General features: G+C 44.0%; 1 protein-coding gene across 1 annotated transcript in view; it reads right to left on the bottom strand.

Moving 5' to 3' along the window:
• The window catches only part of efnb1 (ephrin-B1), a 59,873-nt gene that overhangs the window by 23,016 nt on the left and 10,245 nt on the right, over positions 1-26,612 (bottom strand). Inside the window, exon 2 of the mRNA XM_039813199.1 lies at positions 11,273-11,550. Within this exon, the coding sequence (XP_039669133.1) occupies positions 11,273-11,550 (278 nt within the window). The remainder of the gene's footprint in view (positions 1-11,272; positions 11,551-26,612) is intronic.

The raw sequence follows: 26,612 nt of genomic DNA, 5'->3' as shown, positions 1-26,612 counted from the left end.
CGGAGAAGAAAGACACTGAGAATATGTTGGCAAAGCAGAGGGCAAACAACCTCAGACATCTCAGATGGAAAGGGAAATATGCAATTCCAGAGTGTTTTAGATTATGGGCTGTCATTGTTTTATCCTGTGCTTATGTTTTTTTTAACAGCGATACACCATTGTCCGATACAATTTGCCATATGGACAATGATGCTCATGTTCTTGTGTCCTACATTTTACTTTTCCTAATCACCATGGACTCCAAACATGCATCTTTCCAGAAGTCATAAGATGTCTCTTATCCTTTTGCCTGAAGCTATTTTAGGGTTGCAAAACCACAGAGATGGTTTCTGCATTGCGGAGAGAATTAAAGAGAACAAGGAAGCTACTTTCAACAACTGAAAAACACTTATGGAGAAAAAAGACTCTTGTGGTGTCTTTGTGGTCTGTGTGTTGTGAGGAGATCTAAGCTATCAGTTAACAAAAGTGACTTGAACACAGACTTCCCACACACACACACACACACACACACACACACACACACACACACACACACACACACACACACACACACACACACACACACACACACACACACACACACACACACACACACACACACACACACACACACACACACACACACACACAGCTTTGGTACATGACAGCAGAATAATGGAAGAAGAAAAGGATGGAGTGAGGGATGACAGAGGGAGAGAGAAAGAGAGAGAGGGAGGGAGAACTTGCACGCAGGATAAAATATTCTAATAAGATAAGCACGGAGCACAGCCGAGGAGGGATGAGTGTCTGCATTTGAAGATGCACAGAGCGGACTAATTGAGATGAATACATGAATATATCAGCTTCATCTAGCAGCGACAGGTTCAGGCGTAACCAATAGTAACCATTCACTTGTACAGCCACGTGAGCAGCCCTCCGTCTAAAAGAAAGTCCTCGTGCCCCCCCCCCCCCTAAACAAACTCCTCTGTAATAAACGAAAGGCAATAACCAGCGACAATAACGCTGTGCCTGCTAACCCTCTCTGAATGAAATATCCAACGGAGAAGGAGCGGAGGCAGCCCGGATAGATTTGCAAAGCAAGCAGAAAGTCATATATTACACTGGCACTGTAATAAACACTGAGCTATACTCACTAACAGGGGGGAAGGGGGGGTTAAATCTCCTCATCCATGCTGCTTCACCGGTGCCCACCTGACCTGTTAGCAGGGTTTACTTTGAAAATTAAATCCGTTTAGGCTTAACTCTAATCGGAGACATCAATGACAGTTACTCCAAGTCAATCCACAACTGATTCTCTAATTCTTAAAGCATTTCCCTATTCATGATAACTTACTAATTAAAACACGACACATACTGGAACAAAATGAACGGATTGAAATGTAATGGTATAAATGAGAGGACAATTTATTTTAACAATATCCTTCAGAATCAAGGCATAACATTTTTTATAAAAACTGATTCTTTTCAACCACTTCAACAGCTGTTATGTTTCTTTATCCCAGGATTCATATACCACAGCATTTAAAATAGGACGGATAGAAATGTTTGCCTACAACACTAATCATTATTTCAGATTCTGGAAGCGATTTTTTCCTGCTAAATATGCAATAAAACAATACATCCTTTGTTCTGAGTCCACATTCGATGCAAAAGGAACATCCTGCACAGTGTCTTGTAATTATAGTATTTCAGTGGAATTTTACTGAGGGAGGTTAGCAGATGTTAACAGTTATCGCTTCTCAACAAAAATTCATTTAATTGCGCGTTAGAAATGTGTGATTTATTTGCATCTCTATAATCTGACAATCAAAATGTCTTTCAAAGTCGCCGCTGATAAATGCAACTGCCTTTTTTTTGGGAGAGGGTGTAATTTGATTATGGTAATTTTATGTTAACTCTAAAAGATGACATTTAACACTTTTTTTTCTAATCAGATTACTGTTATTGCATTGCAACAAATCGAGCTATAAGCCTGTCGCCGTTTATATATTTTATTTGACTGTGCAAGCCTTCATTTGTATATGTGCATGTTCCTGAGCTCACTTGCATTATTACTGCGAGGACCTGCATGGGAGCGCGCAAGTGCACACATGTCATGTGTTTACATCCTCGCAAAATGTAGGGCAGGGGAGGATCTTGTGATCTGCTTCAGCCGGGCCAGGGACCTTCAACTCTTCCAAGGATAAATAAGAGGACATGAAGCTGACCTTTACTGTAAAGCAGAAGAACTTAGTGTTGCATGCATATTTCCCAATGGAGGAGGAGAGGATATTCGGATGGAGGGGTGCATAATGTGTAGGTTGATGAGGACAAAATAACAGTGATACAGAAGAGAGCCCACACAAAAGAGCATGAATGTTAGTTATATGCAACACGCCTCCTAACCTTATTCCTGGCTGGTGTGAGCACCACAAAAAGATCATCCTACAGCGTCAAATACAGTTTGTCAGCTATATTCTATTGTTTTTCCAGGAGTCAGGAAATAAATAAAGCTTTTTCAATAACCAATGTATCCTTAAATAATGAAGTGCTTATCAGTCGCGCTCTGTTTCCAGATTAAAAAAAAAATAATTGGATTTACCTGCAAGTCAAATAAACAGAGTGACAAAAATGAAAAGAACTTTGCTGTTTTTTGCGAGCAAGACATTATGTATTTCAGTGAGGCAATCTTCTAGAGGTGAGATAGCATGTGCTCCACTGCGGCAGGATTCTGGTGGGGAAGTCAGTGTGTGTCAGAGTCCACGATGCTACACTGAGATGAAGAGTGACAGCTGTCAGGAGGGATCAGGCTTACTCTGCCCGCTGCACTGGAAATCAAGGGAGAAGAGGAGTGTATGACGACAGGCGGCCTCTGTTTACTGCCTTGTGGCCTTACCCTTATATAGAACAGAGACTCACCGGCCCAGCTAAGCTGAGAACATATCACCGAGCAGTCATGGTACATTATTTAAATGAGGAGCGAATGGGAAAGAAAATGGAGGGACTTTTTTTGGCTCCACTCAGGGGACGTATAAAGACTGTCTGTATATATGTGTGTGGGTATGCTTGTCCCTTCTCTCTCTTTCCCGCTCTGTTGCTCATTTTCTCCATTATATTTCTTTCACCTTAAAAGCCTCCTGTCTAAAATCACTTCTTTCCTGACTCAAACCCCTAAACACAGCACGGCCATTTTACTCACAAACAGCTCGTTCCATATCCTGTGTTTAGACAACGCAGTGAAATACAACCAGTTTGTACGCTCATACACCAGGGTGTGTGTGTGTGTGTGTGTGTGTGTGTACACAGGGGGTGGGGGTGCTGATGGACAGCACAGGCTGGTGCTGGTCTGGGGTTTAGATCAGTGCAGGGTTATCATTACCGACCCCCTGCTGTGTTTCCATGACCCCTTGTCCGTGGGTTTTGACCTATAACCCCCCCATGACTCCTGTCAGAGCTGGGCTGGGATAGACGGGACCGAGTGGACGGGATCCCCCGCGGTGATAGCGAGGCACGGGACCCACACACACACACACAGACAAATATACATGCACACACACCATGTGTTGCTTACTTTACCCCACACCTTTTGCTGCTTATTTTACCCCATGGAAGGAGCAGAAGCAGGAGTGGGGGTGGAGGTGGGGGGTGGGGATGATCAAGGAAAAGACAAACGGAGCCGTGGAGTCAGAGTGGAGACCGGGGGTGGACAAGAAAAAGACTGTTAGAAGATTCAGTGGAATGTCCACTCCCTATGTATCTTCTTCTTGTGTCAAACGTTGTCTGCCACGTTTGACCGTTAATCAGGCCAGATAAGCCGGGTCTTTATAGGCCGAGCAGATTTACACCGCTCTGCTGGCCGGCCGGACCGCATTCCCAGCAGAGACAGTGGGATAATGCACTCACATCTTAAAGGAGGGGATAAGCTGGCCTCAAGGGGCCTCAACACACACACACATAAACACATGACTCTACTGTACAGGAAAAGCAGGAAAAGCAGGAAAAATGTGTTCGGTGCAGGTGCTCGCTGTCCCTCTCTTGCTTTCTTTGGAAAACACACTCACACATTACACACATACAGAAACCACGCATGGCCATTGTCTAAATGATAGATGAAGTGTGTCGTGGCGTATGCACAGGCCGCGGTGGAAAAAAACAAAGCAAGCTTTTCCTGTTGCAAAGGACAAACACATTAACATAAAACCAAGACAAATACTGCATCTGATTACTGCTGACGCGAGAGTGTTACAGTATATGAGCCTAATGATGATCCACCATCAGGCTGCATCCTGCACGGCCAGCCTCCCTCGTGAAGGATTTAAAACTGGCTCTAGTTATGAGTTCACAGTCTGAAACGCTGTGAGTGCTAAGTATTCTTAACACTTGCATAATACACACATCAGCAAGACTGCTTTTATACAGCAGACACAAAAAAGCAAATGTTTTCTCTTTGATGTGGAATAATACTGTAGTTGAGATGCATGCCCACGCACATGTCAGTAATAGTTAGTTAAAATATTTATGATGTAATCAGGAGACAATATGTGGAGCAGCCCCGCTAACAGCCGGCTAGGAAAACTTTGAGCAGACGCCGAAAAAGCCCAAGGTGTATTCTCAAGACATGTGGGTGTAATAAAGCTCAAAGAAATACTTCCAAGTCCACATGATATGTTGCCACAGGAGCGGCCCCCCCAAAAAATTGTCGCTTGATAACATCACAAGCTTCATGCTTCCCCGCATTCTGGCTTTGAGGGAGAGTTCGCAGATATCGACTAAACTGCTCCAGATCAAAGGAAAAACATATCTGAGATTTATTTTACCGTGGCTCTTTCCCTGAGATGATGTAAAGAAGCTATTCTTTTGAGAATAAAACATAAAGCAGCTTGTTTTTATTTTCTTAACATAGGAGACATTAAACTTTACATCTTCAGAAGCATTTAAAACTTTAAAAGATATAAAGTTAACTCATCCAAGGAAGCATTAGATCCATATTTGGGAGGAAAAGCAATGTGAGGATATGAATATTGTATAATAATAAAATAGTATGAGTATTTTCAAGGTCCCATGGCATGAAAATTTCACTTTATGAGGTTTTTTAACATTAATGTGAGTTCCCCCAGCCTGTCTATGGTCCCCTAGTGGCTAGAAATGGTGATAGGTGTAAACCGAGCCCTGGGTATCCTGCTCTGCCTTTGAGAATATGAAAGCTCAGATGGGTCGTTTTGGAATCTGCTTGTTATGAGGTCATAACAAGCAAGGTTACCTCCCCTTTCTCTGCTTTGCCCGCCCAGAGAATTTGGCCAACCCATGAGAGAGAGACATCATGGCTTTCAAACGAGAAAAGTGGCAGTTGGTCAAGGCCACACCCCCACCCTCCACCTTGCCACTCCCTCTCTCTTCCTCAATAGCTACAGACACAGAAATGGCACATCCTAAGGAAAGCTCATTGTGGGACTGGCTCTAGTGGCTGTAGTCCTGCACCAAAGCTGAATTTCGGGAAAGAGACTTCAGATACAGTATTAGGGGACCACTAAGGTCTATATAAAAGCATCCAAAGAGCACCATGTCATGGGACCTTTAAAATACTAATTAGGGTAAATGATGTCATAGTCTAACAGCAATATATAGTATGCTTTATAAGAGTAGATGAGTAGTGGATCAGTTTATTTCTTGTGGCCTGCAGAGCATTTGTTGACTTCTCACTGTGCTGTTGGCATAAGGCAGCTTGTTGCATGTTAGTTTAGAAAATGAATCTCTAATTTCACCATCATCTCTGATCATTTCACTGATTTGGAGAGGAATCAATTACAGATGTGGCAGAACCCCCCAACTGACAGTATCCTCAGACCCGATCAACCCCAGCACATGTTAGGATTTTACAAAACTGTTCAAGTCATTGCAGGAAATGTAGGAAATGACTAACTGAAGTAATAATTAGATAAGGCCTGATTCACGTCTTTTGCATCATGAACTGAGCTAGAATTAGGTTAGCTTCTGCAGATACTGAACTAACAAGCTAGAGAAACAATGTCTAACCTGTCTGATGCCTCAGATAAACTGTAGCTTATATGGAGCTTTAAACCTCTTGTGATCCAAATGATAAGGCTGGCATTATTCCATAATTTCTTATTGTCAACGAATCCAATTGAAAGACCAAAACCAACAGTGTGTTTGTCTGTCTCTCAACACTGCCTGACTTCCCTACACCGTCTATGGCAGCCCCAAGCCCTTTTGTTCCTGCTTACATTTGTAAATCTTAAAAACCTGGTCACAAAATTGTTTCATTTAAAAAATTCAAAAATAAAGTCAGTCAGACAGTACTTTCTTAAAACAGCTGGGCACTGTAGTTTTTAGCAAATGTTACTTAAAACAGGAGAAATATTGCATTCTTCTGGACAATTTTTTGTTTGGTGCTTCAGTTAGTTTACAGCAACAGGACAGTGTACTATATGAGGGAGATGACTCAGTATACACTACAGAACCCAGGTCCATGGTAATAATGGCCATATCACCCACTGCAGCACTGATGTGTTTTTGATAGATTTTTAAAAAAACAATGGAGCTCTATGGTGCAGAGGTATCAGCTATCTATATTAGACTTGGGCTTCCCAGGCAATAGTTCGATACATTTATTGTTGTTTTTATGGGATTTGTTGGCAATTAGAAAAGAATCATTCAAGATCAAACATGTATTACTCTCAAGTCTATTGTTGAACTTTATATCTGTGAAATTTACATTGTCACTTTGACCGTTTGTTCTGTACTGTTATATACAGCGACAAAATATATATTTCAGTTTTCAAAAACACATCAGTTTCTTAAAGAAAGCAGAGGAATCTACAGACCCATCAGGGTATGAGAGCGTTTTTGTCTTCACTGAAGTTAGACTTTAAACATTTTAAGATGTATTTTAAAAATGTGACAAAAACTTAAAGTAACATATCTTATTTCCTTCAAGGTGTTTGATTCAATCATATATGAGCGAGCTCTGCAGCTCTGCTGGAATATGAGCAGTTACAAGTTGCAGGTTAGACCTACTATCCTTTAGCCTGGGAAAACCCTGACGATCTTCTGGCAAATTTGAGATTTGCTCTGCAAGTCAGTCTGGCCAACAGCCCATTCAAGCCCATTTCCAATTTTTCCAAATCGAGGCACCAATCACAACCGTTGAGGCGGGCTTTACACGATGACCATAGCGCAGCGACGGCGAGCAGCTTTTTGTTTACATTCAACATGACGGCCACCGAAGCGCAGCCACCCGTTGATGCTGCTGTTGCTGCTACGTCACCCGGATCGTTGGTCCGATTGGTTGACGGACTATCCAATTGCACCCAGAGCGGCATCCGTTCGTGACGCCCCTTTGGAAATGAGCTGTGAATGAACCCCAGACCCACTCTCAGTTACAACTGAGAATGGTCTGGTGTCAACCAGGCTAACTATCCTTCCAAGCCCACACTAATATAAAACACCAGGTAAATTATCATAAACTCTGTCTTGCCATGTTTAAAGATTACTTATCTCCTTTATGGTTTTTAGACTGCACTGGTGAGGGAACTCCTCGGGCTTCAGCAGAAAAAACAGATCCCAGCGCGGGTGACTGCTGAAGACATGATCCACTTCCTTTTGGAGCAGAGCAAAAGTACTCTGAGAGAACAGTGACTTACTGAGACATAAAGACAGCCTACCACTACATCTTGAACTAATATTACTCTAATGATGTGGAGAGTAACAGTAAAAATAAAGCTTCTGTTTTGTTTCTGTATGAAGCCTTTGGGAGTTTGAACTGGAGGATTTTGATGAGGAGGATGCCAAGCCTCTGCTGATGCTCGTAAGACAAGAATCCTGAGAAGATTTGCAGTGTAGTTTGGAGTGAATGGTTATCATAATCATCATAATATCATAATATAATATGTGAAAACTGGACTTCTATATAATTCCTTGGTTCAGGTATGGGCAGTAAATGAGTTTGAAGCCGGATACTCCTTTAAGGAAAATTGATTGAAAAAGTGATTTTTTTTTTCATAGTATGGGCACTTTAAGGCTTAAAAAAAAAAATCACTTTTTTTCTGGGATTTGGGGTGTTATTTTGTGTCTCTGGTGCTTCCACACAAATACAAACTTTGAAAAAACCCATACATGGTGTTCTGAGTGAGATACGGTTTCTGAATGTGTCCTGCCTTCAGTCTCCTGGTGAGCTGGTCAAAATCGGCCCGGCTTTCTACGTCACAAGCCGAAACGAACTGGCTAACCGCAACCGTTAGCATGCTAGCGTTAGCATGCTACCTTGTTCTCAATAGCAAAGCACTGCTACAACACACACTAGTTCACCACTACTAGAACTACTTATACGTGCACCCTCTTTTAGAAGAAGTTTCCCAGCTAAACCTGCCTTGTAACTGACTGAAGTTGGAGAAACAACATTTATTTTACTGTCTATGGAGCTAGCTAGCTGACATGATCTACATCTGAGCTACTGCGCATGTGCAATCAAAGATAGTACAGAAGAAGAAGAAGAAAAGAGGATCTGCAGCAGTGAGAGAGAGCTGTGCAGTACAACAAAAATATGGTGTTTTTTGAAAATTAAACCATGTAAACCTATTCTGGTACAACCTTAAAATACAATTATGAACCTGAAAATGAGCATAATATGGGAGCTTTAACTCCCCAGAGGCCTTATATTTGAGTTACATTTGACACAAATGTATTAATAGTTAAACTACAGTGGTTTTAATATGTCTGTGATATTCTTAAGGGTTTTGAAAAATATATTTTAATGACTGTAACCTACAGACCTAAAGTCTCAGCATGGTGAAAGAGTAAGCCATGATCCTGAGAGGAAAGCAGAAGGAGGCTCCCAGCTCCATACTACACTGTCCAACAGTGTCCCAAAGTGCCGACTCAGCTGACACCCGCTGAACCTGGAGAATGACCCAGAACCCACCAGAGAACCAGCAACTGCAGTGGTTCCAGCTTCTCCGACACCCCCTGCTGAACCTCCATCCATTACTGACGTTCAGGCCAGGGAGGATGAAAAAAAAAAAAGCCCAGCCTAAAAGAAAACCTAAAGCCCACCACTGACTCCTGCTGAACCTCTGATCATTACTGCAGTGCAGGACGGCTTGACCACCAGTCCGGCTGAAACAGAGAAACCAACCTCCCGTCCAGAGTAGGTTTGGGTACTGAGACCCGGTGCTAATACGGCACCGGTGCCTTAATGACCAGTATTTACCGGACCGAATACCAATGCGGATTTCGGTGCCTCATTTCGGTGCCACTGAAATGTCTGTGCTGCTCTCTGATGCTCCGAAACTGACATTAGGGGCATCAGAAGCATCGCTGCATGTGACGCTAGTTAACATTACACTTGTCTGCAGGTAACGTTAACATTAGCATACCGTTAGCTAGTAGCTGGATTAAACACGGTTAAAATGCTGACAGCTAAACGGTGTAAAGTGTGACTGTATTTCACTGGAGAGGATTCCAACGATAATATCGATACCAACGTTGGTGTTGATATTGATCAGTAATAGTGTAATGAGATGGATACTTTAGTTTCAGTTTCTCTCCAGTATGCACTGCTGTGGTTTCATCAGAGAGGCGACCTGGCTGTCTGGGTCTGCGTCTCCTCCTCCCCCCTCTTGTGATTTGATGTTGTACCGTCACGTGACTCAGCGGCGCCAGGCAAACAACCAAGCAAGCAGCCAGGCCTGGTGGCGGCCAGCAGCACACACACACAAGCAGGACAGAGACGGAGCAGAGAGGAAGAGGAGCGCTGTGTGGCGATATTTTCAGGCCAAAAATGAAATAACAGCAAACTGTATAATTTGTAAAAAGGCTGTAAGATACAGTGGTAACACAACAGATGTATTCAAGCATATGACAATTCTTTCCTGGGTTTTAAGTAATTAATAATCCAAAGGTAAAATCACAAAAAAACTTAAAAGGTCATGAAAATTCATTCAGCATTTAGCAATTTGATGACGTATCCACCTTAATTATTAAAAAGTATTGGTATCGGCGATACTGGCCCTGTATTTACTTAGTATCGGATCGCTACCAAATATTGCAGTATCGCACACCACTACAACACAGACAGTCAAATCAAATCATTTCATTTTGACCATATGGCCGTAGCAATAAGCAAACCGTTCTTAAATGTTGCTGACGGTCAACCAGCCGCTGCTGTGCTTCTAACTTCATCCCCTCCTCTGATCCTTTCTGTTGAACTAGTGATCATTGTCACAGATCCACAAATACTGAAATAGAATATTATTTTAACTGCAAAACTACAATTCAATTGTTACCTAATAGATGATAAGTTAGCAATAATACATTACCCAGAGACAGGCTGTGTCTAAAAATAATGAGAAGGGAAGTGTGCACAAAGTCTATGTGTCTGTGTTTTATTTTGTAAAGAGAATATATTCAGAGCTTTTACTTCAAGAAATATAGTGATACCACAAAGCAAAAATACCCAATTACAAGTAAAACTACATTCAAAGTTCAACTAAAGCATCATCACCAAAATGTGCTTATGGTATCATCAGTAAAAGTACTCATTATCCAGAATGGCCTCTTTCTAAAATATCCTCATTTTATAGGTCCGCAATTTCCTCATCATTTTCAAGAAATTTAGCAGGAAATAACTATATCATTTTGTACTAATTACAGGAAAATTTGAATTTCCCATAGAAATATACAGCTACATTTACATATATTATAATTGGGAACTTAATTTATAATTGGAAACTGAAGTCTTCATATGTGTTTGCTTGCCTTTAGGCAGATTACACATGTTTGCAGCTGAGCTGCTGTGTGAGCTGCAAGACTCTCTGGGTTACACTAGCAATTAATTGGGATTAATTAAATAGAGGTGTACCAACTGTACACTGGCTCTGTTTTCCAAATAATAGTACCTACTTATTTTCAGGAAACTTTCAGGAAATGATTAGGAAATTGTTATGAAATGACAATTTAGTCTTGTGTATAATCTTATATATATACTAATGTTAAAAAAGTGCAAATGTAACTCAAAATTGTATTTAAGTAAAGTAGTACTTGAGCAAATGTCAGTCAAGATTGTACATTTGTATCCTGAACTCTACCTCCCTAAACGCCAACAACCAGTGTACTGTAAGCAAGGCACATCACCTCCAGTTGTTGTCATGGACATTAAAATACAGGTGTGACTGTGTGTAACTGAGTGTGAAGCAGATTATTACTCTTCACTTCTCTGCTTAAATAAAGGTTAAAAAGCTAAATATCAACAATAAATCATCTTTTAAGACAAACGTACAGGTGATGTAGTAGTTGACGTTCCTCTTGAACTCCAAGCCCATGTAGTTGGGGCTGAACTCTTGAAATTTGATGGTGAACTTGATGTCCTTCTCTGGCTTGTTACAGTTGACCAGGACATTGGGATCGAGGACTGTACTGCAGCTCTCCGCCTGCTCCCTCTTCACCAGGTACAGCTTGTAGAACTCATAATCTCTGCCTTGGTCCGCTTTGGGACAGATGATGTCCAGCTTGTCCCCGATATCTGGGTAGATCACCAGGCCTTTTCCAGCCACAAACCTGAGCGACGAGAGAAAAAAAAAAGATGAACTGTTACTAACACATAATAAAGGAAGTCTGGAAAAGGAGCCACATTATTCAACAACAGTTTATACAATCTTAATACTTTGAGCTATAGGAGTTATAGGTTTAGATTTGTCTGGCATGGGCTTTTAGGCAGAGCTCAGTTAATTTACCCCCACAAAAACACTACATGTTGCAGCTTGACATGGTACAGCGTTAGTCGACAGAGCGCTTCACACAAATCCTCAAAAGTTTATCTTCATACTTGGATCCAAATCAAAGCATACCAAAGTTTGCAAGGAGGGAAACAAGATGGTCTAACACAAAATGGCTGCCGCAGAAATGGCTACAGATGGGATTCCATCCAAAGAATGCACTGATTATTTTTTCATATTTTTGGACTTCCAAAGACCTGTGCTTTATTATAATATCTACGCTGCTTCTACTTCAGAGGTCCGAGTGTTTGGAGGAAAACAGAGTGTGGGGGTCAGCCGAATGGTTAAGGCTTCCTGGTTCATCTTCCCTCTGCCATGGTCATCTACTGGAGGATTAAGATAATCCATCTGGCCTTACTGTACCTCTCCACCTCACTCTCTGCTGCCAATTCACTCAGATCAGCTCTTGTTCTCTTTTATTCATTAATGGTGGGGAACAGGATGAAACCCAGTGTGTGTGTGTGTGTGTGTGTGTGTGTGTGTGTGTGTGTGTGTGTGTGTGTGTGTGTGTGTGTGTGTGTGTGTGTGTGTGTGTAAGTGTGTGAAGAGAGGGGGTTGGGGTACACTGAGTACTTACAGTGTGTTTGGTCAGTGGTGTGTATATTTATGCATGTCTGCATGTGTGTGTGTGTGTGTGTGTGTGTGTGTGTGTGTGTGTGTGTGTGTGTGTGTGTGTGTGTGTGTGTGTGTGTGTGTGTGTGTGTGTGTGTGTTTGTGTGTGTGTGTGTGTGTGTCAGTCAGCAAAATGGGCTGAGGTTGCGGTCTGATGGGGGTGGGTGGGGGGCAGACGGGCTGAATCATTGTTCTGGACTTGTTTGAGGCTTAAAATGTCAACATGGTTCAGCTCTGCTGTCCCAGTTAGCCAAGCATTAACCCAGACAGCCGGACTGACCACGGGTGTGTTTATTGTTTTTTGTGTGTGTGTGTGTGTGTGTGTGTGTGTGTGTGTGTGTGTGTGTGTGTGTGTGTGTGTGTGTGTGTGTGTGTGTGTGTGTGTGTGTGTGTGTGTGTGTGTGTATGGCCGCAGACAGCGAGCACAGCAGCGGGGCTATCTGCTAGATCTGCCCATGCCAGCGGATTTAAGCAGGATTTAGCAGCGCGCAATGCATTTGTTGTTCTTTCTAAACCCTCACGTTTTAACAAGACATCAGGGCCTGGGCCTCTCTGTCTCTCTGTCTCTCTCTCTCTCTCTCTCTCTCTCTCTGTCCCTCCCTTTTTTCTCTCAGAGTGTAATCTCACCTTATCTACAGCCCCTCATTTCATCATCACACACATCATTTCACCACTAAATAACTGACTCTTCAGACAGGCCCAGGGAAGCGAGGACTGTGAGGCCTTCTGAAAGAGGAGTGTGTCTCCTCTGACGTTAAACACCGGAAAACGGCCAGCCATTGTAAGAAACAATCATTTAAAAAGTCCCATTTTCTGATGAAATACCCCCCATTAAAATGAACATGATTGGATTAAGGCCTTTTTAACATTCATGGCCAGTCTTCTTGGACAGGGGCATTACCAAATAAATGACTTCATTCACAAAAGAGATAAATGCAACATGAAATTAGCAAACTCAAAAATTAGTCAAAATCCATCTATCCATCCTCCCCACCCCCCCCGACACACACACACACACACACACACACTCTTTGCCTGCATATGATGCCATTAAAGCATTTGTGGATAGGACCTCATGTTCAAGGCTTAGGAGCGGGTGAGACGTTATTTCCACGCTATTGTCTGATGCTCATGGGGGTGAGGGGAGGGGTGGCACTATTTCAAGGGCTGATAAGAGGGAGAATTCGGGGTGGGCTTTTTTCCTACCTCTCCTAACAATTTGCTGGTTTTCAGCAGCAACACTCTGCATGTGCTCGTGTGTGTGTGTGTGTGTGTGTGTGTGTGTATATCAGCGTACACTTTTTAATGCGTGTGTGTGTGTTTGTGCGCATGCACCATGCCTCGGTACACGTGCGTGTGTCTATGAAGACATGGACACAATCAGACTCTAATTGGATCTACAAGATGCATCAGTGAGGCATAAACAAGTTTCCATGGCAACATTAGGCTTTGTTGCTGACCACCCCCTCTCCTCCCCACCTTCTCTCTATTCCCTCTATCCCTCCCAATCTCAGCCCCCTCTTATTTCTGCTCCCCAATCTCATTCCCTCTCGCTTTATCCTTCCCTCTCATTCACCTCCTCAACATTTCCCTCATTCTGTTTTCTCTCATCCCCCTCTCCATCCTCCCCCTCTCTCTTCACTCACAAAAAACACCTACAGAAAAACAAGCGAGAAACCAGAGGGAAAAAAAGAAAGAGCAGGCAAACATCACAATTAGACCTTGATTTGTTTCACTCAACAAGTAGGTGTTTTTTTCTATTTTCTGTTTCTTTGTAGAGAAATTGTTGGGTTTGTTTTCCATTTCAAAAGAATTAAAATGACTTAAATGCCCTGCTCTCAAATAAAACAATGAGCCTCACACCCCACTTCTCAGTTTTACTGCTCATTTATTCCATTATCAGAGTGAGCAGCAACAATTTAGATGAATAATTAAGATTTCCAAAATCTTAATATCTTAATATCCCTAAAGGATTTAATCACAGACCGGCCCTGTCATTGATTCAATTTTCCAAACAGGCCTCCTAGTTGGCGGTTAGATAGCTATCCTAAGTGAATTCTCTGCTTCTGTTTCCCAGCCTTTGTTAACTGTCTGCTATAATGAGGCTCTGGCTGCTGTGGAGGTCTGGAAGCACCATCGCAGATGGGAAAGAGGCAACATAAAAGAAATAGGGCAGCAATTAGTGTTTAGCCCAGTTTAAAAGCCCTCCACTTGGCAAGCTACGGCCCAGCTCCAGTCCAGGATGTGAAACTAAACTGGTGGGCTGGGACTTTGTCTCCCGTTTGTCTCTCTGTTGGCTTAATCAGCGCCACTCCGATGCTACACACAGCCACGCAATGGAGAGGAGGAGACGAGTGACTGAAGATTATTGTACTTTTGAGGAGGTCGAAAGGGAAAAAGGGGGGGGAAAAGGGAGGTTGAATTGCATCTTTCATTCACGTTGTCTGGAGACTTCATAAGACCTGTTGATGAAAGAGGTTTGAGTGCACAGAGGAAGAGCCCTGCAGATAGAAATGGTGTTTCTGGGAAATGACCCTGAACGTGAGAGAACCTTTATTCCCCTCATGTCAAACGAGGTGGATCTGCCTGAACCAAACACAATAAAGAGAATCATTTTCAAAACAACCAAATGAGTTTGGTTTTGTTTCATCTGGATGGCTACACTGCATGCTCAATCCTGTAAAGAGCTTATCCAAACAGGCCTACGCTACAGCACAGCGGAGAGAGAACAGAAAACAACTAAGCAGAGGCAAAGAGCCCCCTCCTCTCTCTTTTTACATTCCACTGGTGAATATGAGCACATGATCTCACATATGCTACACCGCCCCCCCCCCCAACCTCTTCATACACACACACACACACACACACCCACACACACACACACACACACACACACACACACACACACACACACACACACACACACACACACACGGATGTGAGAGCACACAAAAGCACTGTGGGGTGCATCCTGGACCTTCCCAGCCCAACTTCCCAGCCACCCCTATTCAAGCGCCCTGCCCTCACCGACTTTCATATAAAATGCCGCCTACACTAAGGCCCACTCAAAGCCCCTTACAGAGCCTCAAACCCCCCCCATGTTCTCCACCCCGTCCAGTCAACTCAGGCCTCTGCCCCGAGCATAGCACTGGCAGGCAGCCTCGGCCGCTGAATGAAAGGACCTGATACACAGGAACTGTGAGAGAAAGAGGCAGAAACGGCTCATATGAACAGAATGGTGTCAAATTGATTTGTTCCTCCTGAGCAGCAGAATGAGCATGCCATACATAAAATCAGTTATTCTCTACAAGGTGTACAGGGCGATGCATCTCCACCAGGGGAACATGCAGGATGCAGGTACTACCTCTTGTTCTCTCAGTTTTGTTTCTGCAGCCCAACGTTCAATCTGTCTCTCGTTCCCTCTGGCCTGTAAAGCACACGAGTGTGTCATGTAAAAACAAACACATCCGCACACAATCATCACCACAATAGGTACTCTATTCCCCTCGCTATCAGCGTGGTAATTATCACGCCAGGAAAAGTGTTCCCTCACCAATTACCATTTCTATCTACAAAATCAGTGTGGCTGGTTACTCTCTTCTCCCACCCCCAACTCCATTATTACAGATGACACTTTCCATACGGCAGCCATATTTACAGCTTCAATCAATATTCCATACGCTTGCGGTTCCGATTAAACATTACAGTAATTCACCCCCATGACAGGGTTACATTTAAGTCTGTAAAGAACACAAAGCCGCGTTATCCAAAGAGTATTGTAGTTAAGCTCTTGTGTAACACATATAGAGGCGGGGATTTAAAGCTGATTTACTTGCCTGAGGCGCACTGCATTTTGCTTAATCATAGGGTACAAACATCCAGTTCTCATTCAAGTCAATCAATATTAAATAATTGTCCACTAGCAGGGACTGTTATATCAAGATAGAGGCGCATGCTCGCTCGGCCTCCCAATAGAAACAGCAGCTATTGAAATGGCTTCACTCTTGATGTGTGGTTGAGATCCACGGAGTGCTGTTGACACAGTGTGATCACTTCATACTTGGAAGAAAGGTACATATCATCAAACTGTCGGTATGTATGTACGGCTCCAGATAATTAAGCTACATCTGTGATGCTGAGGAATCACGTGAACTACCGGCTTTATGACAAACAGATCTGAAACCGGTTTGGACGACGCCACGGGAAGGTGAGCTGGTCATAGGTCTGAAGCCGTAGCCGGCAGCCCAACCCAAGGGCTTGTATACATAGCGGGCTTCTGTCAGGTTGTCGCAGGGGCCAATGTTCTTAGGGAGGCCTGTCTATAAACACACACACATAAACACATGCCCCGCAGTGTACACACACCGGTTTCCTCACATGTCAAACACGGTAAACAAGTCGCCTCAATGCTGGTGCAGGCCACACACACACACACACACACACACACACACACACACACACACACACACACACACACACACACACACACACACACACACACACACACACACACACACACACACACACACACACACACACACACACACACACACACACACAGAGAGAGAGAGAGACACGAACAAACAAGGATCCTGAAATTAAGCAAAACAAGGACCATCTGGCTCCAGAATTGTTTAGCAAAGCAGGAAGGATTTGACCCTTATTATAGAAAAAAGCAGGACAAACCCGCCAACTGGTAGTGGTATTGGATAAACTATAAACTCAATCCAAGTTGCATTTAAACTCCAGTGGGCCAGACTTGGCAACAGTGGCTTGCTGAAAAGCAAAAAGCTGGGTATTTTCCCTCTGTGCTGTCCCCATTAGAGGCACATAAATGAAGATGTCAGAGGCAAAAAGGAGAGAAAGAATATCCTGAATTCCACCCTGCAGAGAACTGCTTTTGTACGTGTGAACACAGACACCCTCTCACAGACATAGACAAACACACTAGCTTCAGTTAGCTCAGTCAACAGGCTGGCATGCAGAGCAAATCAGATTCAGCGTGACTCATAACAGTTGCACACAGGCGAGTTGCAACACACACAGATGAGCGCGGCGGGCTGACACACACCTCTCATGTTCGCCAAACAAGCTCAGTATGCTTGCCCTCCATCACTGTCACATGAGGGGCTAGCATCACACCATCGGCGGCCATAATGAGCTAACAAGATGACGCCCAGATGGCCTTGCCACAAGGAGGACAGAAGTGGACGTCGTTACTAGACAAACAGGCTGAAGAGGACTGTTGAGCGAGAGGAGTGTCAGAAGTCATTAGGGAGGAAAAAGATCATAATCGGTTTCTTCTTATGGCCTCTGTGGTTTCAGTCAATGCTGAGCCCATCCCTCTCTAAGAGCAGGGGAGTTAAGCGAGCATGGGTGTATGCGGTTGTGATTGAACGTCATCCACGGTATCACTGACAGCGAGAGAAGGCCCAGACTGTTGCTCTCTGCCTCTCCACTTATTCATCCCGGATCCCAGGGACTGAGCTCTTCCAGCTGGAGGGCTGGTGGGAGGGGTGAGGAGAAGAGAGGAGAAAAAAGAGAAGAGAAGGGAAGATTTGGCTCGGCTAGATGAGGGAGCTTGGGTCAGTTTCAGCCTGAGTTTAGCCCTAATTCTGAGGGTGCTCTGCGACCCAAACACACGCAAACCTCTTTCCCTCTTCCCTGGCCACGACACACACACACACACACACACACACACACACACACACACACAGCCAGCTGCCTCCCATCACTGAGGAGCAGCCACAGATGGGCTCTGCATGCTCCGTAAAGATCTCTCCACAGGCCCAGTCTACAGTCGCTGCCAACCCCGCCTGGCCCGAACCCACTGTATGCGTGAGTGTGTTTGCACTGTGTGTGTGCAGATATACATGTGTGTGTGTGGTGGTGGAGGGGGTGGGGGGGCTGAACAGCCGTAGAGAGAGGAATCCCCCAGGACTGAGAGCTGCAGAGCAGAGAGTCAAGATCTGGACCAGGTTGCAAGGTTGTAATCAGCAGCAAGCAGAGCAGGATGGGAAAAAGCAGGAGAACCTCCCAGACGAACAATAGCATCTCTCACACTCACCCGATTGTGTTTCACTCCCACTTGGGGGAGCGAAGAAGAAACTAGGGAGAAACAGAATCATAACCATTATCAAACCCATGCAGCTTGCCCGGGTTGTTACCTAGCAGCCATTTTCTGCTCTGTATCTCCAACCTCATCGATAAGCCCTCAGAAAGCATTCTCAGAAAAACCAGCCCTTTAATGTTTCCACTCAATCAGCACATCACATGTACTAATAAACACACACAAGCACGCAAACACACACAGCTCCACATTATACATTAGCTATTTACATTCTGTTTGGCTTAGATAGAGCCAGTCATGGTCAAATTCAATTTTCAACAATTGCCCTCCTATCTCCACATGGTTAAAAATGACTCGAGGGATCACAGTTTTAGACTGAATAGTGAAGCAAAGTGAAAAGCTGATTGAGAATGAGAGTCAGGCTATGCTTTGTAGCTAAAGTTAGCTAATTTTTCAAACTCGTGGTGCTCGGAATGAGACGGCTCTCAGACACACACCAGGGGAGGGAGGGGGGGTGGGAGGGTTGAGTTGCCCGGCTCAGCAGTATTTTGGCAACAACATCTGGGAATTAACTCAGCAAGTGATCAGCCACAAGACATCTTCCAAACAAACCTGACACCCATTACTAATGAGGTTTTTCTACTTCGACATTTTGGGAAATACACCTTTTCGCTTTCTTGCCTTGAGTTAGATGAGAAGATTGATACTGCTGTCATATCTGTACGGTAAATATGAAACTGGAGCCAGCAGCCAGTTAGCTTAGCCTAAATACTTAAAACAAGGGGGAAACAGCTCGCCTGGCTCTGCCAGAAGGTAACAAAATCCGACCAGCACCACCCAGTAACACAAAGTGTCATTTTTACACTTCAGTTTTGGTGCAGATTAGGTAGGATGTGTTACCTCTGGTCAGAGCCAGGGGAACATTTCCACCCTATAAATTAAGCTAAGCTAAGCTAAGCTAAGCTAATTGGCTGCTGCTGTAGCTTCATAATGTAGCATACAGACATGATTGCTGTATCTCATCCTTACCCCACCCGTCTGCGCACAGGTCCTGCCACAGAAAGATTTTAGGTTTGTCTCTTTCCCAATATAGAATAAACTGCTTCCAGTTTATATTTTATAGCAACACTTTATGATCAAAGGGCAGCTGAATCGATATTTTACGAGTCTGTATTTTGTTAACAGGTGTTAATATGACACAGCTACAGAGCGTCTGGAATACTGCAGAGAAACCAAAGCCTTCCTGGAAGAACAAAGGGAAGACATGGCACACAGAAAGCAAATCAATCAATCTCTGCCAGAACACGTCTGGCTGTGACAGCACGGTTCTGAACCCAGGAGTAAAAGACAGCACGCAGCAAAGTTCAAAATACTTTCATTGTTCATCTGTCAGTGTGAGAGACAATTGCAACGGAGAGGGAGGGAAAATACTAACACAATATTTATCTTGCATCCCCTTCCCTCCTGACTCGCTCTTTTTTTAATGTATTCCTGCTATTGTGAGGAGTGCTGGGAGATGGATGGGTAAAGGAGTCCGGTAGGTGATATGTGTCTGCTACAAGCACAGTGCAGTCACTCACACATTTCCCCTGTCTCCAATCTCAAGCAACGGTAATAATTCAGCCACCAACAAACAGCGTTGTCTTTTTTTTTTTTTGTGCCATTTCAATTGTCGGTGGTTGGTGGTTTTTCGTCTGCATTGTTCTTGAAACTGCTTCCCTGGGAAACTGGGAAAGTCAAACAGCTGACGAGATGTCACCTCATGAACTCTCTCCTCAGTTTCACACACTCACAAACAGCCACGTCGGCGATCTGACACACACTCTCCCTCTCAAGCATTCTCTTTTTCTCCTTACACACACACACACACACACACACACACACACACACACACACACACACACACACACACACACACACACACACACACACACACACACACACACACACACACACACACACACACACACACACACACACACACACACACACACACACACACACACACACACACACACACACACACACACAATTCTAAGGTTCTCTCATCAACTGCTTGTCAAGCTCAACGGCACACAGCACTGTCTAAACAGGCTGTGAGCAGCAGCTTCTCACATGCAACTGACTGTTGCCTTTTAAGGCTGGTGACATTTGATCGTATCATGAAGGCATCTGATGGCTTCTGGCCTTCAATTCGTTCACAAGTCACGGTAAAAAACTCACAGTAAATCTAAGGGATTTCCATCGAGAGTGAACACATTCCTTTTAACTTCGTTTTTCATTTAGCCTACAGCGGTGAGAGCTTTATAGAATGTGTGTGGTGCAATAAAACGTAGCTTTTTACAGTAATTTCCCTGTAGCGATACCTAATCAGTCACTGTGCATGTCCATACCTGGGCCTCACACATGCCTGTTGTAACTGGTCATGCGGTGCTATAAGGGGAGCGTGTATGACCTGAGAAATTATCCTGTGTTCCAACAGGGACGTATGAATGCATGAGCGCACATACGTGTACATTACACACACACACACACACACACACACACACACACACACACACACACACACACACACACACACACACACACACACACACACACACACACACACACACACACACACACACACACACACACACACACACACACACACATTCTTTAAAAGCCAACAGTAGCGAAACAAGAGAAGATAGGCCTCTCTGTGTGCGACTGACAGAGTGAATTACATGGTGAGCTAAAACACTAGCTTCCTGTCTCACACAAAGGTACTGGAAGGCTTTCAGATGGATTTCGCCGAATCTTGTACAAACTGTGAGTCAATAATGGGGTAATGGCCAATCGTTGCAGAAGAACAATTCACGAGTGATTTGCAGCGAAAATGTGTGTTTAGGGCACTTTGCACCACAGTCTGTCACCCAGCCATAACAAGGGCGCGCTGCCAATAGGTTTCATTTGCAGGGCTTGACAGCAGATCTGCATGCAGATATGTGAATATTCCTGAGCCCTTAACATGTGACTTGATATATACCTCATTGCAGACAGTCGTCTGAGAGAAAGAAGAAGAAACAAATTCCATTGATGAAAAGCTGATGATTCCATCTCTAACAATTCAGGAAGCCATGAAATCAAATCAAAAAACAAATTTGTGTTATGAACAAACGTACAAGACATTTTAATCCTTCAGCACTTTGCCTCCGAAATTTATGTCTGTCGCCTGCGCTTTCATTATCATAAAGCGTGTTTAATATTTCTCAGCTGTGTGAGAGGACCGGCACACTACAGATGATTGAGTGCACTGAATTTAGTGGCTCTTTCTGCCTCCCCTTCTCTTCCTCCAGCTGTGTCCACGTACTTCAGGACCTATACACACGACAGAGTCGACCGAGAGAGAGGGCAACAGAGAGAAGAAGGGAGGGAGGTGGAGGAGTGGGGAGAACCGTGCACGCACTGAGGACATGGTGCCAACCAGAGAGGCCCACCGTGCCTCAGTCCCATCTCTCCAGCTGAGGGCTTTGATTCGCCTGATTGTCTCCAATATTGAGACACACAATAAACACAACACTTGGCGGCCATTTGCAATTCTAATCAGTCCCTCTCAACTGGCCTGGACAACCCAGCTACAGCCCTCTGGGATATCACTCATCTGACTGCAAAATAATGACACAATCATCACCATGTTTACGATCATACTGCATCCCATGAGCGGTAGCGCGGAAAGGAAATTAATACACAGGAGTACTCCAAAGACTAAATGAATTAGCCAGGACATTAGCTAGATACCAGGTTAATGAATGTGCCACGCAGGCAACTTCTACCGTCTAGCTTTGGGGAGTGTTCACACACCCCCCTCCCCCCAGAAAAAAAAGCACTAGCAGCAAGTAGGCAAGCTCGCAGGTCCACACCTGCTTCTGCAGGGCATGCTGCAACAGGATTTCAATAAACCATCTTCTTTCAACAGGATATTCTGACTATGTAAACTTAGGTTGATTGTTTTTTTTGATAAGGCAGAAAGTTGCACATTTCCACTATCTAATTTCAACATGCTGTCAAGTGACAACCAACCAGCATACAGGCTGATCGTTATGATCGTTATCTGCCATAAAAGTCAGTTTATGTTGAAATGCGTGAAATAGTTTGTTTTCCGGATGTTAAGAATCATAAATCAATGTAATTTTAGACGTCTAAGATACTCTAAAAGATAAATGAGGTTTTATCTTTAACAAACTGTTCAAAAATCATACATCTGTGAATAATAAAAGCCCATCTGTTGGCTGTTCCGGTGCTGTTTTCATTGACTTGACAACATGATGGTAATAGATGCTTGCAGATAAATGAGAGCAAAGTGACATGCAATCATCCACGTTTTAGCAGCCATGATGTATTTGCTTTAACAGTCACCCGGAAGATGAGGAACTCAAATTTATTTCAGAAAACAACAGGCACATCTTATGAAACTGGCTATTTGACTTGTAAATCATTCAGATAAATCATAACGGCGAACATGCTCGTTTGCCTTGCGTTTTTAAGCGAGCACGAGAGCAGGCCTGCATGCGCACATCCAAGTGTCTGTGTCAGTACTTGCAGAATCATGTGAATGACAGCCTGTCAGTGAAAGAGATGTCATTATCTGGCTGATGTCTGTGCGAGTTGTGACATGGGGGCAGGGTCACATGACTGGCGGGGATCTGAAACTCTGCGGACAGGAAACATTATTTTCTGATTTCCCGCTAGAAGGGAAACACTCTTGTAAAAACGCCACTGTTCGACCTGCTTCAGAGGTTATTGCAATATGCGCAACAAAAAAAGTGTGTGAGTGCAGCACACTCAATTCCTTAAAAGTTACTTATCTCAAAACCTTTTTTTTTTACAAAAACAACATAGTGGGGATTTTTTTTTTCTTTGTTCAAAAGGCCTTGAAGAGAGGAGTTTTAGCAAACCTCTCCCCTCCCTGTCCTTAGCCTTTGACTTTTTCTGTGTAACAACAATACAGGGGTTTTAGTTCAGTGTCCTGCAGTCGATCTGTTAGGGTGCCGATAAGAGAACCTGATGGATAGGTTTAATCAGCCAAGCCCAGGGATCAAGACCACGGGACAGATCAATCAAATGCTCTGTGCTTTACAAAAGAAACAGCTTTTATCAGTGTCACAGGGGTCTCTGCCTGCCTTTTTTCACTGACGGAAGAAACCAACATTAGCACAGTGAACTAAATGTTAGGAAATGAGAATGTAGCTCATGTGCACGTGTTAAAAGCTGCACTAACTAACGTGACTGAAAAATAAGCCAAATGCAGTGAAAAAAGCACAGTAGAAATAAAAAAAGGCACATCTGTAATCACTATACAAGGACTATTAAACTTAAGACTCTCCGACAAAGCATAAAGCTAAATGTCCCAGGTCTCTAGTATAGTAAACACCTCCTGACATAAACTAAAATAAAACTCCTAATAAACCCCTTCTGAAACATAAAAACTGATCTGAAACTAAACCCCCACCGAAATCAAAGAATAAGACAACAGAGAGACGAAAACAGCTAAAAAAACTATCGACACCAAACAAACAACAGAGATCTCCATATAAGAGAGCGCCAGGCGCTGCTCCAACTAGGACACAGCGTTTTTAATACACAGCTGCCTTCTGAGTCTTAAAAGCAGCTTCTTATCAGAGAATTTGACTGACAAGTCTATTCTCTGCTTACAATCTTAGCTCATGATTGTAAAAGACAGCTACACATGTCCCATCCAATCCAAGACAAATTAGTTGCTCTTTCTTTCCTCCCTTGGATGGGAGATCTTATCCAGGCGGACATGCTTAAGTTGTCAGTGGGTTTCTAAAACCCATATTGAACAGCATATTGACTGATGCAATCGCCAAGACACACATCATTAAACTCATTAACAGTGGATGTAAAAGGGGAGGACGGCCTAACTGGTGTAGCGGGAGCCTGTGTCTCCTCTGATAACACTCGCCTTTAACAAGCAGAGCGGGGGCAAGATGCAGGCTGTCGGTATTAAAAAGAAATGTGTGTGTGTGTGTGTGTGTGTGTGTGTGTGTGTGTGTGTGTGTGTGTGTGTGTGTGTGTGTGTGTGTGTGTGTGTGTGTGTGTGTGTGTGTGTGTGCTAATAAATAGCTTGTTTGACATGATGCTATTCTCATTCACACAGTTTGCTCTGTGATAACCGGGCGGATTGTGGCCTCGTAAAGACGCTCCATGTGTTGTTTTAGGAAGCCATTACAAACGGGGCCGTCTCCATTACAAGGGCTATCTGATCATTATTACTGCCATCTGTAAAGCACACTCAAACCTTAGTCTGTCAACCACAGCTGCACACACATAGATCCACACTACCTTGCGCTGTGATATACCGTATGTGTGTGTGTGTGTTTGAGTACACACATTGCTGCTTTCGGGTCAACACGTTTTAGTCTAACCTACCTAAACAACACTGAGTGGAGCACTGCAATCCCTGACTTGCAAGTCTCTTTGTAAGGCCGAATCCCCACAACCGTGCTATGCAATCACAATCTTCCAGCCAGAACTGCCCCGCACCCTTCAAAGGCTCATCACAGGACGCACATCTAATGCAGAGAGAAGGCCGGTTAAAGCCTCAGCCGGGCACACTGCTTTGAAGCGACTGCTCCAGCCCCTCCAATAGGAGCCAAATCATTTCCCTTCCCTCTACCATTCCATTGTGTGAGAGGTGCACCAGGCGGCTCTGTTTGGTAGCCGCATGTGGGGCACCATCAAGGATCACGCCCCTCCATTCCAGAGCAGGGCCGCTACAGGAAATGAGACACTCCCGGTTGCACAGGGGCGTCTCGGCAATAAATATATTCATGCATTCATGTATATTTCAAATAAGAATTTGACTCAGCCCGCATAATGCACATGTAAGGTTCTGACTTTCATATTCTTGTCATGCACGAGGTGCTACAATCAGAGGTGTATAAATAAATCAGAAAATGCAGCAAACAGAGCTACTAAAAGCAGCAACACAGGCCTGGGCCTGGCACGCAAAAAGGACTCGCAGAGGTTTGTCTGCAAAGAAAAAGCTTTCATCTCTGAGACAGGAGAGGAGAAGAGAGGACTGATGTGGTGGAGGTTGAGGCTGTCATGTTTCACAGCGGGGGACTTGCAGAGACAGATGAGGAGAATAGCTAAAAGTAGTCAAAGTTTTCAGTGCAGGGGAAAAATGGGAGATGAGACAGCAGAGCATGGAAAGAGTGCCACACATTAAGATTAGCAAGTTAAAATCACAGTGTGAAATATTATATTACAGAGCCGTAAGAGGAAACACTACCACGGTTACTCATTAAATCGAGTCAATGCAACGCCTTCGTTCTTATTCTATGCATAGTTCATAAAGCAGGCGGAGAGAGGTTGAGGATATTGTGTTTGCTTTAGCAGACCTTCGCTTCTTTTTCCAATATCTGAGAGATGAGAGGCTACCATGGCCAAGCACATCATGGGGGAGAATAAACACACATCTGATGGGAAACATGTGTATGGGAGATGAAACGGCCTCCCTCATATGAATAGGATGAAATATAGACCTGAGTCCTGCTGCGCTCCAATCACGGCTGTAGGAACTCGTCGTGGAGGGGAAACGACAGACTCTCTCACTCAACACACACACACACACACACAAGCTGCCAATATGGCCATTCTGGAGCGGATTCATGTGGAGGCCAGAGTCTGACAGTGACATCTCCATTCACTCTTGAATTCTTTTTCTCTTCCCAACATGCATGCACACACGCACACGCACACACACACACACACACGCACAATACACACACACACACACACACACGCCACACACACACACACACACACACACACACACACACACACACACACACACACACACACACACACACACACACACACACACACACACACACACACACACACACACACACACACACACACACACACACACACACACAGAGCCAGAGGCCATGGGAGGAGGAGCAGCGCCAGGGCATAAAAAACTCTTTCTCCCTGCCGCGGGTCTCTGTGGGGTTTAGCATGGCATTATGGGAAGATTAGACTTTAGAGTGCTCTACTATCTGATGTCATTGTTGGTTTTTGCGTTGTCCGCATGGCTTGTGGAACTCGGACCTGATGGCAGGCACATTTTTTCTCCAGACAAAATGCTCAGT

This window comes from Perca fluviatilis, chromosome 10, assembly GCF_010015445.1.
Source record: "Perca fluviatilis chromosome 10, GENO_Pfluv_1.0, whole genome shotgun sequence".
NCBI classification, from domain to species: Eukaryota; Metazoa; Chordata; class Actinopteri; order Perciformes; family Percidae; genus Perca; species Perca fluviatilis.
The sequence above is the reverse complement of the archived record's forward strand: the minus strand, read 5'-3'. Positions and strand labels throughout refer to the sequence as shown.